General features: G+C 46.1%; 1 protein-coding gene across 1 annotated transcript in view; it reads left to right on the top strand.

Moving 5' to 3' along the window:
* Positions 1-3661: 3661 nt before the first annotated feature.
* The window catches only part of MBOAT1 (membrane bound O-acyltransferase domain containing 1), a 109351-nt gene continuing 94194 nt past the window's right edge, over positions 3662-18818 (top strand). Inside the window, exon 1 of the mRNA XM_004693311.2 lies at positions 3662-3928. Coding sequence (XP_004693368.1) covers positions 3833-3928 — 96 coding nt within the window. The 5' untranslated portion in view covers positions 3662-3832. The remainder of the gene's footprint in view (positions 3929-18818) is intronic.

Genomic DNA, 18818 nt, shown 5'->3' with positions numbered 1-18818 from the left:
TGCCCAGTGTGGGTCACTTTAGACCATTCTTCCATCAATTCTCAAATGGGATTTAATGCTCTTCCTTCTCCCTCCCTGCTGGATGCCTCAGATCTCTGGCCAGCTTGCCAGGTTTGTCTTTTTCCTGGCCCTTTTTTAGCTTCCCTATATTCCATATATAAGTGAAACCATCTGATATTTATCTTTTTCCTTCTGACTTATTTTGCTTAGCATAATCACTCCCAGATCCATCCACATTGCTGCCAATGGCATGTGTTACTTTTGATGTCTGAGTAGTATTCCTTTGTGTGTAAGTGCTTCTTCTTGATCCATTTATCTGTTTTGGGCCATTTTGCTTGTTTCCATGTCTTAGCTATCATAAATAGTGCTACAATAAACATAGGAGGACAGGTTTTATTTCAATTTGTGTTTCTGTGTTCTTGGATAGATTCTTAGGAGTAGGAATTGTGGGTGTTATGGTGGTAGCAGAACTACAGAGACTGTAGTTCAAAGAGAAATCGAATACTATTCCCAAATTAACAATAAAGTAAAAAAAGAATTTCATTAAAAAATGGGGTTTAATATCCTTTGCAAGCAATAATTTCTGTTGGTTTCCTGAAGGTGGACTCCTAGTATAATAAAAAGACTTGGTACAGCCAAGATTGAATCCTGTGTTTGCTAGTTACTAACTGGATAAGCCAGCTGCAAATTTCCAGAAACTTAATATTCTCACACATTAAAATGGAAAGGATGAAGTCATAATAATGAAAATGATAATAAGACCTGCCCTTTCAGCCTCAAAGAACTGGGGTGATCGAAAGGGATGATATAAATGAATATGCTCTGTGAATATACAATATCATTACATAAATACATAGTCGTATTAAAGTGGTAATTTTAATTTTACACAGACTCTCTCATTGTAGACAACTTTAATTTGGTTTTCCTGGACATTATCTTTGGTTCAATCTCGACTGAATGTATCATTACAATTTTATCTTCTGCTGGGTTATACTCTTGGAACATTTGAGGATCGTTGTCATTCAGCTTTGTTGTTTGAGTGCCTTTGGCTGGGTCTGGATTGGTGTGTGACTGGTGTTGAATTTTGATCAGTCCCTAGTATCACCCTTCCCAGTATCACATGCTGGAATCTTCTTCAGGGCTTTTTATGGCTGCTCGCCTTTAATTTTAGGCCAACCATCAGATGTGCACTGGGTCTCCTGGATGACTTCATGCTCTGAGCATGAAGGAAATTAAAAGCCTGACCTTGATATCAAGCCTTATTCCACTGCAGATAGGAAACAGGCAAAGACAGAGCGCCCTGGTGTCACTCTGTCACCTAGTTCTTGAGCAGTGAATGAAATGTCTGTTCCTGGAATGACAGTTCTGTGTCAGGTATGTGGGCGGACTTCTTGCCCAAGACAAATCCTTGCTTCAGAGGAGCCTGAGAGCCCAAGCTCTGGAACAGATGGGTTTGTTTTACTTTGCCTCCCTAAATACAACCATTTACTTCAGCTTCATAACTCACTTTCTCATCTGTAAAACAGAAATTCTAAGAACTTCCACCTGGGTCACTGTCACGGGTAAATGAAACAAATTTTGTCAAGTTGTCTAGTTATTTGTACATAGTACATATACTTATCTATATATGATATACACTCTGTACATATATATTATGTGTATGTTTATATTATAAGGATGTATCACTGTTAATAACATGCAATTGACAGAAGATAGAAGCACAAATTAATGGGAAGGAAAAGAGACAGAAGTAGCCACAGTGTAGCTCTCAGATTATTTTAGGATCATAGGTCTGCGGAGAGCTATTTAATTAATCTATTGTGTAACTAATGTAGTCTTTGCTACTGTGACAGTAAATAACTTTTTCAGTGTTTCTTGTGCTATAGTATCAGTAGCACAAAACTAGTAAGATTTAAATTTGGTAACATTTTGTTTTTAAGATCCAAAACTAGTTACTGGGTCTTAAAGGGAAAATTTTAGGCTAGATTATAATCTGTTTTGTTGAGCAGAAGCAAATCTGCCAACATGAAGACTATTTTTTGAAGTCTGAAGAGCATAGCTTTGTTTGTGGAAAATTTTCAGTGGTCAGAGGTATTTGCTTCATAAATACTACCCAAACTGGCCTACTTTTCCTTTCTGGCAGTTCACAGCTGAGTGCTGATTTTATTAAACAAGGCTTTAAAGCCCCTTCTGCTCTCAAACACCTTCCATAAACTGTCATCTTACTCAAGATAAGAGGAACATTGCTTCAATTCTGGTCAGTTTCCAGGACTGTGTGAAATTTAATGAGTTTGGGTAACTTTGCTGATACTTAAGCATATGTGTATGAGTGTGACCATGTTTGGGGGTATATGAGCAGAGCAGAGATGGTCTTCCAGAGTTTGTGGCTCCCTACAAAGTCTCCATGGCGACAGAAGCGGTAATACGGCGGCCTCTTTTCTTGACCCTTCAATTTGGCTGAGAAATTGGCCAGGCCATTTATAGTTCAGCACAGCAGGTTGGTGATGAAACCCTTGCCTTGGAGGGAAGGTGTCACAGAGTAGGGGAGGACTGCAGCCCGGGGCCACACTGATAATCAGCTCTGCCCAAAAGTCACCACCTACCTATTTGGTTGGCTTTTTCACCAAGGAATCCCGGGTAACTGCTCCCTGGTTACCTGCTGGGACTAGCTTCGGTTTGGGAAAAGGAGGAAGCCTGAATACAGGTGCACATGAATTCCGTATTTTTGGTTTCCTGCATATCAGCTCAGAGCACTACTCTCCTAAACCCCTTCCACATGCATACGGCCTATCCTGGAAAGGATCTTCCAGAGTGATCTGATATTCAAAACCTACTCATAAACCGGTAAACTGGGGGTTGGGGGTTGCTCCAAGGACCACTCCCAAGTTCCAGGTACAAGGTGCAGTTGGGTGTTTGGGGACAGAGAAGAAGGGAAGGGGCCTGTACCTCTTTTTAGAAGTTATGCTTGCAAGACACGCGGACTGCAAGTCTTGTAATAGCAGCCCCGCTCTTACAGGGGGAGTAAGTCTCATTCCCGGGGCGTGCATTGGCTTTCGTGACACAGACCTGTCGGATCAGAGTGTAGGAAGTTAAGTCTTGCCCCACGAATAGAAGGGAAGTGAGTGCGGAGGTGCGGGGATCTCCCTGAGTTTCAGTAATCGGGCAGATTTACCCTTTGCAGAAAGGGCGGCGAGGGAGAACGCTCGGAAGAAAAGCGCAGGCAAAGTCAGCCGGCGCGGGGACCCGCAGGGATGTTCCACCATTGCCGCGAAACCAGAACTAGGTGGGGCGGAGGGCGCTCTCCGGTGAAAGGCGCCAGCCGGGTAGTTGGGGGTGGTGGTCGGATCGTGCGGCGGGGAGACTGGACGGCGAGCCCGGAGGAGGACCGAGCGAGGCGCCTCCGCCCTGCGGGGATGCGCGCTTCCAGCCGCAGGGCGAGGCGGCTGCGCCCGCTGGCGACGCTTTCCCGCTCCGGGTGGCCCAGGTTCAAGCCGGGCTGGGCGGGCCGGGTGGCGCGCGGGGGCTGGGCTCCGGGTCCCCGCTTTCCCTCCCTCCCGGGGCTGTCCCGGGAGGCCGGCCAATGAGCGCCGAGAGGAGGGGAGCGGGAAGCCCAGCGCGCTGGGCCGCGGCCTCCTACGCGCCAGTGGCCGCTGCGCCAAAGCCAAGTTTGCGCCCGGGGAGTTTGCGCCGCTCGCGTCCCGGGGCCTCGCTGCTGGGTCCGCGGAGCGAGGCGACCGCGCGCCCCTTCGCTGAGCCACCCGCGAGCACTCGGGGGCCGCGAGGACGCTGAAAGCGGGGTGCGGTCGGGGCTGCCGCCTCCTGAAGATGCAGGATGGCAGCGGAGCCGTCGTCCAGCCTCTCCTACCGCACCACGGGCTCCACCTGTCTGCACCCGCTCAGCGAGCTCCTGGGCATCCCGCTGGATCAGGTAACCGGGCGCCGCGGGGGCCCGCAGGGGCACGGGGCGCTGGGATCTTCCCAGAGCCCTTGGCGGCGGGGAGCCTGGGGCTGGTGGTAGTGGGGGGGCGTGGTGGTGGTGGTGGGGGAAGCGAGGGAGTGTGGTCTACCTGGGTCCCCGCCCCTGCAGCAGAATTTTAGCGCTGCAAATCAGGACAGGTGGGTTTTATTCATTTGTTTGTTTGTTTATTTTTGGAGTTGACGTTTTTGTTCTTCTACGTTGACATACTCCGCACGACAGGTTCCAGTGAACTTTTTTCTTTCTTTTTGTTTGAAGTTTTGGGCTGACTCGCTTCCTGTAAGCAGGTTGGATAAATGAGAATCAAGTGTTTTCTTCTGCTAATATAGTCAAGTTCTTCTTATCATTGTTCATTAAGATGACGTTACGTAAAAATAAGCCTGATTTCACTTGTAGTTTTGAAACGGCAGCTCTGGTGTGAGACTTGAGCGGCGAGACTTGTCAAAGCAGGGTGATGATGATTTTGTTCCGTGCTTGGCCTGTGGACTCTAGTTCTGGAGAACCTTATTCAGTCGGTTTATCCTTGAGGTTGCAGACTCCTGAATAGGACACGTTAGTGGGAGAAGCCTTCATAGTTTTGTTGAATGTGGAAGTTATCGGAACCTTCCAGGAACCCTTAAATTGAAAATGGCAACAAGGAACAGTCATTCCTGGTAAGAAATCTTCCTGAGGCTCTCATTTTCTTTCCTCTTGAGGTGCTGTCTTGTAGTCTGTGGTGAGTCACTAACTCAGTGGTGGGAACAGTGAACTGGAAGGGACCTCATTCACTTCTGACGGCTTTGTTTCATGCTGAATTTCTCCCATTTTGCCATACATTAGTGTTTTTTTTTCCTCTCCTTTTCAAACAAGAACATACCTGCTGTCCTTTCTAGTCACATTCCTTCAGCAAGGAGGAAGTGAGACTTGGGCGGTTCTGTGTTGTTTACTGAGCTACTCTCCTCCCTGACTCCCTCTGTGGATCTGACTGTTGCCTTCTCATCAGTGGCAAACACAGAAGTTAGGAAAATGGGATGCTAACTCTTGTTGTAAATTACTGTGCTGTTTGTAGTTTGGGTACAAGAGACCCAGGCGAAGGCAAAGTAGCAGACTCTTTTTTTATATAGATTTATTTTATTTATTTATGCATACAAGAGCACAATTTCTGGGGTACACTCCAGAAACGGGGGGTGTTGAGTGGATTCCCCAGAGACAGAGTGGGGAGCAGAACAGGCAGATTGACTAAGTAAACTGCTGAGGAGAACAGTGGGAGAGACAGTAGAGGTCTGCTGTGCCATGTGGGTCGCCTCCTTTGCTGGGGATCGAACTGGTGCTGCAGTGACTGTGGATAGCCTCATAGTTCTTAGACTTAACCCCTTGCAGCTGGGGCCGGGTGGAGGGTGGTGAGAGAATTCACCAGAGATTGAGTGGGGAGCAAAACAGCCGTATTGACTGAAATACATTGCTGAGGGGAGCAGCGAATAGGGACAGGAGAGGTCTGCTGTGTTTTGTGGGTCAGCTCCCTGGCCAGGTATAGAACTCCAACTTGTGCTACAGTGGCTGCACTTCATTGCGCTGAGATTTAACCCCTGTGCCACCAGGGAGGCCCCAGAGTAGCACAAAGGATAACTCAGTCACATTTCCTTCAGGAGTTTGTTTTTCACTTACTCCTCCACCCCCTCATCACCTTGTATTTTGATTGTATTTTTTGTTTTAACCTAATCTGCGCAGCTCTAGAGAGGAACCCATGGAGACTTTTTAGATGGAAAGTGATAGCTCAATGGACCCTGGAAGCAGGGTGTTGTTAAGTGCTTTTTAACAGCATCTACCCTCATTCCCACTCTCCTTCTGTTAAAGGAGCTCTGTTTTTAATTTATGAAAAAGAACAAAAGAGCCTTGGGGATGTTTGAAACTGGGAGGGAAGGATTTCTGGGAGGAACTGAAGAAAAAATGTGGGCGATGAGCAAAGAAGGAGCACCTGTGATCTGTTAGCGCTCAGGACCCCCAACTGCCCAACCCCCTTGCAGAATGAAGTCTTGAGTGATTGTAGGTGGAAAAAACATTTCCAGTGCAAAGCCCCAGGTAGGTTATTTTTAGGTCCAGGGAAAATCCCAGACCACAAATAATGTGGTTTGAGGCGAAAGGGTGGCTTGAGAATTTGGAAGCTTGGCATGTCCCCCCCCCCACATGTTCAAGGCCTTTTAAAGATCAGACAGACTGGGTGTCATTCCCACTCTGCCTGCAGACTTCCTCTGTGGCTGCTTTTCTGGCTCTTTTCTGGCCCCACCCTCTGGGGACCTCACCATCCTCATGTAAGGGATGGGAGATGTCGAGGATGAGACTTACACTTTGGTGTGGCGAAACTGTGCTTAGAAAAAATACCCACATAGAAGATCCTTTTATCAGACAGGGCTCTGGCAGAATTCAGAATCCACCTAGTGGTTGCTAGTGAACTACTGAGGAGCTGAGGGCAGCCTTATAGGAGCCAACAGGATGTTGAGGTGCCAAGACCAGGTGCCAGAAAGGCGATGAAGCAAGCTCTGCTGTTCGCACTCAATGAGAGCTGCACCCAGGCCCAGGGGGACACAGTGGGGGATACTTCCCATCTCACAGCACCCCCCCTTTTTTTTATTATGACAGTTTATTTTTACATCATTTGGGCCTTTTCCCATCTCAATTGTAATCCCCATGGGTTTCCCATCACCAAATCACCCGTGTGTGCCATCACCATAGTCCTGGGCACTTCCCCCCCCCTCACAATTTTTGATCCCATTTCCTACTCCACCCCCGTAAAATGTCTCTGGTATATAGTTGTTCATCATTATTATTATTATTTTCCCTCTGGTCCTTTATGCTCCTGCTATGAGTGAAGCCATCAGTATTTTTCTTTTCCTTTCTGGCTGATTTCACTAAGCACGGTCCCTTCCAGCTCCAGCCATGTTGCTGCAAAAGGCATGAGTTTATCTTTTTTGATTACTGTGTAATATTCCATGTGTATATGCACCACCTCTTTTTAATCCAGTCATCCACATTTGGGCATTTGGGTTGTTTCCATGTCTTTCCTATTGTAAATAAAGCAGCAGTAAACATGGGGGTGCAGGTATCTTTCTGGATCAGTGTTTTTGTGTCTTTTGGGTAGATACCTAGGAGTGGGATTGCTGAGTCATATGGAAGCTCCATGTTAAGCAGTTTGAGGAACCTGCCTACGTTTTCTATAGTGGTTGTACTAGTTTGCATTCCTACCAGCAGAACACCCCCATCTTTTGCAAAGGTGACTGGCCTGAGGCACTATAGTCCACAGGGTCTTCTCCTGGTCACAGAACAAAGGCAGAGAGAAAAGTTGAGTCAGATCGAGGGGGCAATTCTTCATACACGTTCACTCACCCCATTAAATGTGGTCGTTTATTAGCCTCAGCTTCCCATGTGGGTCTTCCCATCTTCTGCAGAGATGTCGAGTCTACTGTCTCACCAGTTCATACTGATGTTCATAATTTCTCAGTTGATGGCATTTCCAGAATGTCTTTGAGTTCTGGGTGTGCCTATCTCAAGGAGCTCATCTATGAAACTGGGAATATCCATTGAGCAATGTCCATGCAACATTCTACCTTGTGAGTGAGGAACTCACTCCTTTTCAACAGATTTTTCCAATTCCCTGTTCTGTTAACCACCGGGGGAGTCTGTGTGCAATGTCCTTTACTGAGGACAAGACTATGGTTTTAATTTCCAGGGACTTTTACTAGTTGGGCATCTGCCTAAAGATATTCAATGTAAAATGTCTTCTTTAATTAGAGACACACAGAGCACAGCCATGTGGCTACAGAGTAGAGAAGTGGGTGATGGTTGGGGGGCCTCCCAGAGGGGTTGCTTGAAAACGGCCTAAAGTAATGACTCCCCGTCTGTCTAGTAAATACCGAGCTCTGGCTGCTAGTAGAATTTCAAGGACAGAGTAATTCACTTACCCAAGATAAATGAGGTCAGAACCTCTCTTTCCCATCAAGGAATGGAAGATGAGTGTTTTGTTCACTTTAAATCATCTGCTCTTGCCTTTTTTGCTTTGTTATGACTGTGGAGTGTGACATGATCCGTCTTGAACCAGAGGCTTCTCGGTTTGCAGAATGACTGAACTAACAGGATGAATGCTTTTAATGTTGATGTTATTAATTTGTGTGATGTGTGCTCATATCCTAAGTTGGGAAAGCTGAGAAAGAAACCTTTTCTGGCTTTAAGGAGTTTCCATGTTGGTGATGGGGAATTCTGGCGGTCAGGGCTACTTTCCCCTACTGGCACCCCCAAACTGTGTGTGTTTGCATAAAGTATCAATGCAGTGTTAAAGAGTAGAATTCTTTTTTGACTTTTCTACCCCCTCCCTGCCCCTGTTCCACTATATGATCAGCAGAGAAAGAGGTAAGGAAAGTACACCAGGATCTAAGAATCCAGGAAATGATTCTGAGATTACAGCAACGAAAGTTTGGGACTATTAACTTAAGCTTGCGTTATTGTTTAAAAGTGGAATGAATGAAGACCAAGCTCCGAAGACCTGGCAATCAGATTAATGGTGCTAAAGTACTGGTTTTTGATCGTTTCTCCAGGACCGCTGACCACAGGCTTCTGGGGCGTTCTGTCACCTGGTTGGTTCCCTTGTTCATTCTTGGAAAACCCAACCTTTAAGTTCCCCTTATCTGAGTTTTACCCTTTCTTAAAAGCTCAACTCACATTCCACAGTCATTATTAAACTAATTAAATATTGATTTAAAACTGGTAGTACCAGGTGTCTGGTCAGGTGATGGAAACACAGGGATGAAAATAATCAAGGTCTCCGTCCTAGAATAGTTTATATCTAGGTAGGGGACACCAAGCACCTATTTAAGTATACATGTGCCTTATTCTCACAGACCTTTACAGGTGCTATCAGAGGTTCCTAAACAGTGCCCTGGTCGAACAGAAAAGGGACAGCAAGGGATACGTTAGAGTCTTGTGGAAAACTGTTTACTTTGATAGGGTTTACATTTGACACTTAATAACTGTCATGTTAAATGGTTATCCTGCTGGGCTCTGTGCTGAACTTCAAGGCTCTTTGAGGTTGAGGTTTCATCCTTATATTCTAGTGATAGAGCAGGTGCTTAGAAGAGCTTATCATCAGTAATCATAAATGCCAATGCTAATGATTTACATGAGCAGACTTCAATGTATAGGCTCTCATTTTGAAGTGGGCAGACTGGTCTTCATGGGAACAAGGTTTTTTCACTATCTTCCCTGCCCCATCACTCTGACTCCCTGCTGTGCCTTTGGGTTTCTGACGGAACAATCTGCTCTGCACCCTGGAGCTTTTGCAGTTGAGCTCAGCTTAGCACAGGCAGGAGGCTACTTTACTGCTGACCCCGTAATCCCCAAAGAATACGACCCAAGACCTGCAGTGGAGACCTAAAAGCATGGATCGTATTATTTTCTATGTATACATGTCTGTGGTAAAGTTTAATTTACTAATTAGCCACAGTAAGAGATTAACAACAATAATTAATGATAAATGAGGACAGTTCTAACAATAGGCTATACGAAACGTTATTTCAAGCGATATCTAAAAATACCTTCGTGTAGATCGAAGGTTTGTCGTGAAGCTGACGGCAGGTAACTGAGATAATGGAAAATGAAGCTGGAGAAAGAAGGTGGGGAGGACTGCTACATATTCTTTTTGGAAAATAGTTCTTGCAAGGTCAGCTCTCTCCTCTCCACTTAAATTCCTCTTTATTGTCTGATATTGCAAATGATTGCTTACATAAGGAAAATAATCTGGTTAGACCATGAACAATAAGTATTGAGTTTCTCCTCTGTTCCAGGAATTCCTGGGGTGGTGATTCAGACATGACTAAAATAAGGCCCATCCTCCAGAACTCATATTGGGGTGGATGGGGGCCGCCTGTCCACCAGAGCTGCTCCTTGGGGGACCTGGCCCAGGAGCAGCAACCTGGAAACTTACAGGCAATGTACATTCTCTGCCCTGCTTCTCTGGCTGCTTCTCTGTGGGTGGTCCTGGCCATGGGATAGTTAAGGCAACCTCAGGATGGTTGGTGCTGATGGCTCCCAAATCTGAGAATGATTCATGACAGCAGGGAGTTGGGAGACTTGTGAATCTAGCCCTGGGGCTGCAAGGGTGCAGGGACAGAGCTGTTCTCTGTGGCGCTAGCGGATGTGCTTCACTCAAGGAGCCACAGGCCACAGAAGTGGCTAGTGGGCGCTCTTGGGTGGGGGCAGTAAGCAGCGTCACAGGAAGCTGGAACTCCAGTGAAGTGTTCGCATTCATCTTACAGACTGGGCTTAGCAAACTTGGGACAAGGTTTCATCTTTCTAGCCGAGTAGTATTTTTTTTTTTTAAAGATTTATTTATCTGTGCATACAGAACTGGGGTATAGGCCCGAGGCTCAGGGGCGGCGCGAGGCTTCACCAGAGACAGAGTGGGGAGCAGAACAGGCAGATCTACAAAATACACTGCTGAGGGGAGCAGCGGGTAGATCAGGAGAGGTCTGCCACGCCATGTGGTCACCTCCGTGGCAGGCCGGGATCGAACTCATGCAGAAGCAGCTTTAGCTTCTCAGTGCTGTGCTTTAACCCGCTGGACCACCAGGGAGGGCCCTGAGTAGTATTCCTTTGTGTACATGTGTATAGCACAACTTCTTATCCATTTATCCTTTGATAGGTCTTTAGGTTGTTTCTACTAATGAAAAAGAGTGAACTTCCCTCAAAAACATTAAGAGTAGGAATGCCATATGAACAAGCTGTTCCACCTCTGGGTATTAATATGAAGAATATGAAAGCTGGCCCTCCCTAGTGGCACCAGGGGTTGAAGTGCAGCACTGGTGAGGCTCTCTGTAGCCACTGCAATATGAGTTTGATCCCTGGCCTGGGAGCTGACCCACATGGCACAGCAGATCTCTACTGATGCGCCCACTGCTCCCCTCAGCAGTGTACTTCATTGATCTGCCTGCTCTGGTCCCCACCTCTGTCTCTAGTGAATCCTCTCAGCCCCTGCACCCCTGGCCTGTACCGCAGTTCTTGTATGTATAAATAAATCTTTAAAAAAAATATATGAAACCTAATGCAAAAAGATATGTGCATCCCCATGTGCAACCTGGCGTTATTTACTATAGCAAACATTTTCCAGAACAGTCCACACAGTAAATATTTTGAGCTTTGCTGGCCCTTGAGTCTGTTGCACTACTCAACTTGGCCATCACAGCGTGAAAACAGCTACAGAGAGTATGTAAATAAGTAAACATGGTTGTGTTCTCCTCATACTTACGGACACTGAAATTTGAATTTCATATCATTTACACTTGCCATGAAATTGTCTTCTTTTGATTTATTTCAACCCTTTAAAATTGTAAACCATGTTTTAGTTACCAGGACATACAAAAACAGACAGTGGCCAGGAGTTGCAATCCCTCAGAGTTTTCCTTAAAACTTGGTGCCTGGCCCAGCACCAGAATATACTGTGACATGTGTTGCTGAGGGCCGGCCCAGACCTACTGAATGCAGGTATCAGGGTGGACAGGCTCCCCACGGGCTTCTCAAGCCATGACGCTGAAGGATCACAGAAGGATCAGAAAGCTTCATTTTCGTCAGGTGGTGTAGGAGGTCATCGCTGTAGGCGTGGAAAAGCAGAGAATGAGCATTGGAAGGTTTGGTGTGGTTGTTGCAGGGGAGGGGAGAATGAGCTGGGTTGAGATGCTGAGTGTAGTCAACCCACTGACAATCAACAATTATTATGCCATACTTTCTCTCAGCAGCAGCTGTTAGGATTAAAAGCATAACAGACAGTTGGACATTTGCAGAGAAGGTTGCTGGAATGTTTTGTCAGTCCTAGGAATCTACCCAAAGAACACAAAAATGCTAATTTGTAAGGAAACCTGCCCTCCTATGGTCATTGGAGCACTATTTCCAACCTTAATGTCCTCACACTGATGAGTGGACCAAAAGCTGTGGGATATACACACAGTGGAATATTATTCAGCGATTAAAAAGGACAAATTCTTGCCATTTGGGACAACATGGTTGGAGCTGGAAGGGATTATGCTAGTGAAGTAAGTCAGAAGGCAAAAGTTAAATATCAGATGGTTTCACTTACATGGGGAAGATAGAGAAACCAAACAAAGGGTCAAGAAAAAGACAGAGCTGGTAAGCTGGCCTCAAATCTGAGGCATCCAGGAGGGGAAGGTGAGAGGTCAGAACAGAGAAGGGAAGAGCACAAGGGACAGTGGTGATGATGGCTCACAGGTGCTGTGGTGGAGGAAAACTACAGGACTATACCTGAGGGGAAAACCAGTTACTGTATAAAAGTGAATAACAGTGTCAAGGGGGAAAACGTAAAGGTGTCGAAAGATACTCTCTAGTAGTTGGACGTGCTAAAAGTGAAGAGAAACAGCTTGGTGGGTGGGGTTGTGAGGGATGGGTGCAGCGGAAGTGAGAGCCAGGTGGGACACTGGAGTTGAGGGTTCCTGCTGAATCCGGGTGGTGACAGAAGTCAGTGCGGACAGGGCAGGGTCTTGAGAGCTTAGCAGTTCAAGGAATTGGGGGCTGTGAGGGGTCGCCCCCCCAGCCAGGTGACTTAGAGGGTGGGAGTGAGAAGAAGCCTGTGGCACCTGTGGGCCCCAAGAATGTGGAGGCTGGCAGATGATAACAGGGGAAGACAGCGAGAGAGGTGGACTTGCTCTGCTTTGAGATTCAACACCAACTGCTCTGCTGTTGGTGTTTGGAGGGAGGACAGGTGTTGTGTGAGGAGGATGGTGGGAACATGTCAAGGCATCAGGGGGCGTCTGGAAAAGCTGACTTCTTTCTCTGGACATGCCCATTGTGGCTGTGAAACGGGAAAGCAGACTGCTGGGGGCAGACAGTTCTCCAGCAAGGCTGGGAGTGAGGGAGATTGCTGGGAAGAAGCCTCTGGTGCTGGAGCCTATGCAGATGAGGGCTGGAGGGGACGTGGTGGGCGCAGGGGGTCCAGGGGGTGAGGTGCCCGCTCCAGGTGAGAGATGGAGCATGTGTGCTGGGCGTGGGCCAGGGAGAAAGGCTGCGCCCTCAGCAGGGAGAGGTGGCCCAACCCTGGTCCCAGAGTCCTGACGAGGTGGTACCCTATGACCCGTCCTGAGTATTGGGGTCACTCCTGGATTTTCGTGCAAATATGAAAAGTTCCCTTAGGCTTCTGAAGGGATTCGCTTTGTGAAATTGCCAGATAAGCTGTGTGGAGCACAAGACTGTGAAGTCTAACAGCAGATTCCATAGAAATGAGAGCCCAGGGCTGGTAGGTTGGGGACTGTCCAGCCCTGCCCGAACCTGTGCTCACAGTCCAGGGAGTGTGGGTGAGCCGTGGAGGTGGGCTGACCCCGCTGAAAAGTGCCTGCGGGTGACACAACCATGTGACAGTGGTTGAGAGCGGGCAGCGAGGCTGAGGGGGGCCTTATGTGCCCTGGACTTTCAAGCGGAGGCTTGGAGGATTTTGGAGTTGTCCCCTGTCTGTCGTAGGACAGCTGTACACATTCTCTCACTTAATTGCTGTAACATGGCAAGTTACACTATAAATTTCAAGTTCAACAGGCCTCCGAAGATTAGGTAACTTCCCTTGTAGCGAAGCTGGGAGAGGCCAGAGGTAGCTCTGGACCCCAGGACCATCCCTGCAGATTTGCTTCTTGTCCTGGCACTGGAGACACCACTTCACCCTGCCTTGCTGTCACCACAGGGACTCTAGTTCCTGTACCTCGAATACAGAGTCCTTCGCACCTTTCAGCTCTGCTCACGCTGCCCACTTCCATCTCCCTAAAGCCTTGGGCCTCATCTCTCACTTCGCCTCCTCCTGTCTGCTCCCTGCAAGCCTGCTGGCTTCACTGTCTCCCTTCCCCTTGGAAACTGGACCCCCCCCTGATTCCTGTAGGACTCCCTTTCTTCCTCTGTTTCTCTATAGAACTCTGCCATACCCCCGTGCCTCTTAACCTTTGTCTTTGCTATTTATTTATTTATTTATTTATTTATTTTTTCTTTGCCCTGCCAGACTTGGAGAACTTTCTCTCAATAGTTACTTACTGAGTGAGCGCTGTCTGGCAGACATTGGGCCTGAGTGGGGCCGTGGAGGTTAATGAGGACCTATGCCTTCCAGGACACAAATCATCAGCACTCGTTAAACTTGTTAAACGACTCTATTACATGTCAACCCTTGTCACATGGTGTGCCTGAGAGGGACTCTGGCACCCCTGGGCCTGTCCTGAGGTGGGTGTGGGAGGTGATCCCTGGGAGCTGTTACTTCACTGCGGAAAGGATTATGGGCTGGGGTGGGGCATGAATATTCCAGAAGGGGAAAAGCTATTTGAGAAGAGGTACTGAGACAGGTACTGAGACATTTCTTTATGGGCAGTGACAAGATGAAGCTTAGTCATCCCGGTGTGCTTAAGACAAAGTAGGAACTAAATAAATAGTCGTTGCGTTGAAATAGAACTCTATTTACGTTCTTGCATTGCAGTGGGCTCAATGAATATAAAATTGGGATCCAGTTCTTTTTTTTTAAAGGTTTATTTATTTATGCATGAATAACTAAGGTTATTTAGCAGAAGTGCAGGGGCGGTGAGAGGCTTCACCAGAGGCAGAGTGGGGAGCAGAACAGGCCAACTGACAAGTACACTGTTGAGGGGAGCAGTGGGCAGGGAGCAGTGGGCAGGTCCGGAGGGGTCTGCCACGCCCCAGGCAGGGATAGAACTCATGCTGAAGTGGCTTTAGCTTCTCAGTGTTGTGCTTTAATTGACTGTGCCACCAGGGAGGGCCCAAATCAGTTCTTTTTTAACCAACCTTTTAGGCCTGTTTAATATTCGGAATCTGCATGCCAAATGGAATAGGGGTAATTTCTGATTGGAAAGTTACTGAATAGCCCTGTTGATGATAGTTAAATGTTAATCATGGATTGTTTAAGTCTAACCTTTTCATTATGTGAAGAATGCAAATTATAAATGCAGAGATTCATACCATTTTGGGACCAGGTGCCTTAGAATTGTGTGAACAACAGGTAGAAATTCCCTGTAGCAGTTTATAAAATCAGCTCACATGTGTTAAAGGTGCCACAAGTCCTCTCCAGACTTTTGGAATCCGGCCTTCCAGTTACATTTATTTATTTTAAAGGTTTATTTATTTATTTATTCATACAGAACTGAGGTACCGGTCAGAGATGCAGAGGGTGAGAGGATTCACCAGAGACAGAGTGGGGAGCAGAACAGGCAGGTCGACGAAGCACACTGCTGAGGGGAGCAGCAGGCCGGCCAGGAGAGGTCTGTCATGCCATGTGGTCACCTCCGGGGCAGGCAGAGATCAAACTCATGCAGAAGTGGCTTAAGCTTCTTAGTGCTGTGCTTCAACCCGCTGCGCCACCAGGGAGGGCTGCCTCCCAGTTACATTTATAAAGAAAAATTTCATGAGGAGATTATACCTAAGTGGTGCCTTATATCAGTACCTTTTATACAGTGATTTCAGTATGTAATTTATAGCAGTGTTTGCTTGTAAGCTTTTGAGATGCTTTCTGTTGAGAAGTTTCTTGTTGTGAACAAGATCAAGGGAGAACTTGCTGAGTCTTACTACTAACAATTTCTAGTAGTTTTGCCATGTGGTATAAGAAAAGAGAGTCATCAGTGGGCAAAGTTACTTGAAGGAGTTTGTATTGGTTAAACGTGGACTTTCTTAAATATCACTATCTCTTTGGGCTTAACAAACATGATCATCTGCGCAGATGAACTCCTCAATCCATTGTAATGCGTTCAGTTATCCAAAAAAAAGTGCACTTACTGAATCATTCCTTATAACAGTGGAACTTTGCTTATAACTTGTAGTTATTAGTGTTTAATCTTCTTTTATGCCTTAGCTACATTGATCTGACTTGAAGTATGTCTTTGAGAATCTCCCACAACATGAAGACTGTTTAAAATGTTGAATGCAGACTCCTGGACTGCTAAGGTGTTAATGAGGGGCACCCAGAGACCCCAGACTATTAAGGGGTACACATTCTCAAGGGATTCTGCCATTGGCTGCATAAAGACAAAATAAGTAGATGCTTAGCCACGCCATGTGGTCACCTCCTGGGCAGGCGAGAATCGAACTCATGCGGAAGTGGCTTCAGCTTCTCAGTGCTGTGCTTTAACCCGCTGCGCCACCAGGGAGGGCCAATGTGATAGATCTTTAATAGAGTTAGTGTGCATAGAAAAGGAAAGATATTTCTAACCATCATTTCTCAATAGAAGACCCCAAAGCATCTATTCCCTCACAGACAAATGCCCAGCCAGATGCAGTTGGCCGAATGTGGGCCGCAGGGTCCTGAAAGCTGGTCACAAATCTAAGATACCTCCTGGCGGGGGACCACAGGAAAGGGGGTTCTGAAGTAGTTTCCAAAGAGCTGGGGCAGAAGGATCAAGATAATGGCTGCCACTGTCAGCCTCCGCACATGTCTCTCATCCACCTGTGCCTTCCAGCTGTCTCTTACTTGTCTGTCCTTCCTACTCTCTCCAAGGTCCGTCCTATGTGTAAAGTCAAAGCTAGAGTCCCCCAGTCCACCTCCTACCTGGATTCTGTAGCTTCACCAGGCTGCTCAGCTCCACCCCCAGTTCACAGCAGCTCCCCTGCTCAGGAAGTCTGGTTCATGGCACACTGGGGCCTGCAATCCAGGGTGGCTGCCTGTAAGTGGGGGTGGGAAAAATGTCTCTGTTCCTTGGCATTGCCCAACCCTCTTCATTCTGTAATTCTAATTTGAAACAGAGTCAGCAAAGGTAGCTCACACAGCAAGAGGGTGCTAGGGCTTAGAGGAAGTTGCTAAATCTAAAAGTGATTTGTGAAATTTCACATAGTGGTTTAACTGTGGCTCGCTGAGTTGAAACTCCATATACCTTCCTCCCTCTGCCCACATTATCTTCTGCTCTTTTTTCATTTTATTTTAAAATTTTTATTTTAACCAGTTCTTTATATTTTTATTTGTGGTTTTTGCTTCACATATGTACAGTATAAAATATCATTTACCTGACTAGGTAGCTTAAGTATCAGAATCCTAGTATGACAATCACAAGGCAGAAAAGGGATATTATAAAAGGCTAACAACTGCATCCCCCCCCCGCGCCCCCCCCCCCCAGTATATGGTCTTTTTACTCCTTGCCTTTTATTATTTTTCTTATGCACGGTGTCCCTTTGGGATTGGTTCAGATCTGCATAGACAGAGCTCTTGCGACATTTGACTTCCTTTCTGCCTTGACAGAGAGTTCTGTTTTTGTACTTCCAAGAACTGCCTGGTCCTTGAGCCAAGGCTGAGTATGCTGAAGGCAGAAGCTTGGGGTTGGTTCTCTGGATCCCCTGGGATGGAGACATCCTCTCCAGTCTTAGGCCTGAGGACATTTAAGATTTCAGAGTCCCCAGGCAGGGTGAAAACATCCCTCTCTAACTAGCTTGGTGACATTGGCGCTTCACTGGAATCCTTGACATCTTCATCTGCTGGAGCCCTGCTCTTTAAGGCCCACTCAGCTTCAAATTTTGTGACATCTAGACACTGTGTAGCAGCAAGGAAGTCTCGGTGTGAGGTTATAAAGAAACTTTTTGAAGGCAAAACCCACAAACCAAGTCTCCTGATTTCCCTCTTCCCCTTCCATGTTTGAGTGGCTTTTGCTAAAAGAATTGTACTTGTGAACTTTGCTTTCTTATTTCTCCCAATGACATGTGTGCATTTCAACATGTTGATTGAAGTAATAGGATCTTTGGGGTTCTGGTATTGTAGGGTGAGGTTGGCATGCTTTAGGAATTGCCTGCTTTACTCTGGACCAAAGATCATGTAGAAAAAACTTCTATTTGTTGTCTGCAAGGGGTATTTAGGTGGTTTTTCTCTTTTTTCCATTCTAAAAGATAATTGCCTATTCATCTTCAAACAATAGTGTTAACTTGCCTGCAGATTATCTAACAAAAGGGAAATAAATGAGCATTTATATGAAATTATAGCCAGAGAACCATTTTATATGCATTGTGGAGGGAAGGGCAAAGAGATTTTATATTTTATTAATATGGGTTCTGGGATTGGAGTTTACTTAGACAGTATAGTAGAAAACTATCTTATATTTATGTTTCAACATTTTTTATTTTGCTTTGTTTTATTATTATTAATTTTTTGACCATAGTCTTATTGATTTAACATTTACCTTGATTTTATAATTAGCTTTACTGTGTTGCAAAAGTTGATTTATGTGCTGTTTTATTCTTTCTTCTGGGGAATTTAGAGTGTCTTTGTGCATGCGTATATATGTATATATACACATATTGATGCTTTATCTTAGTTTAAAAGGAGGGCAAACTGAAGTCGTAAACTAAAAATAATCATTTCGTCAAGATACAGAACTGGGCTGTATTTCACCATTATAATGAATAAAGATCTACAACTGTATTGAAGCTGGTTGAAATTGCAGAAAGAGCTGTAGAACGATTTAGAAATGGACCATTTATGAGATTTTTTGCAAGCAGGGAAGCCAACTCTTATTGGAGTCTTGGCCGTCCCCCACTTATTAGAGCAATCTGTGTCTAGAGTTGATTTGCTGGTGCAAAATTTCTCAAAGAACTGGAGGAGTCACAGAAGAATAAGAAAATGTAGTTAGAAGAAAAACTACTGAAGATTCACGAAAGGGAATGAACTTGAGCGAAAGAGTCCACTAAGGATGGCAAAGCCACACGTCACAGAGTGGCCGTCAGTGTGGTTAGGCAACTGCAGGTGGGAGTGCCATTTTCAGTTCCCAAATTAGGCCTGAACTTGATGGCTTTGCAGTGCTTAAGTGGCACGTTATAGCACCCAGTGCAAGTACCAAGAGTGTCTCCATTTTGAGTAAGT

This window comes from Condylura cristata, unplaced genomic scaffold (genome assembly GCF_000260355.1).
Source record: "Condylura cristata isolate star-nosed mole 26May11 unplaced genomic scaffold, ConCri1.0 scaffold00037, whole genome shotgun sequence".
Taxonomy (NCBI): Eukaryota; Metazoa; Chordata; class Mammalia; order Eulipotyphla; family Talpidae; genus Condylura; species Condylura cristata.
This window is presented reverse-complemented; position numbering and strand designations above follow the sequence as displayed.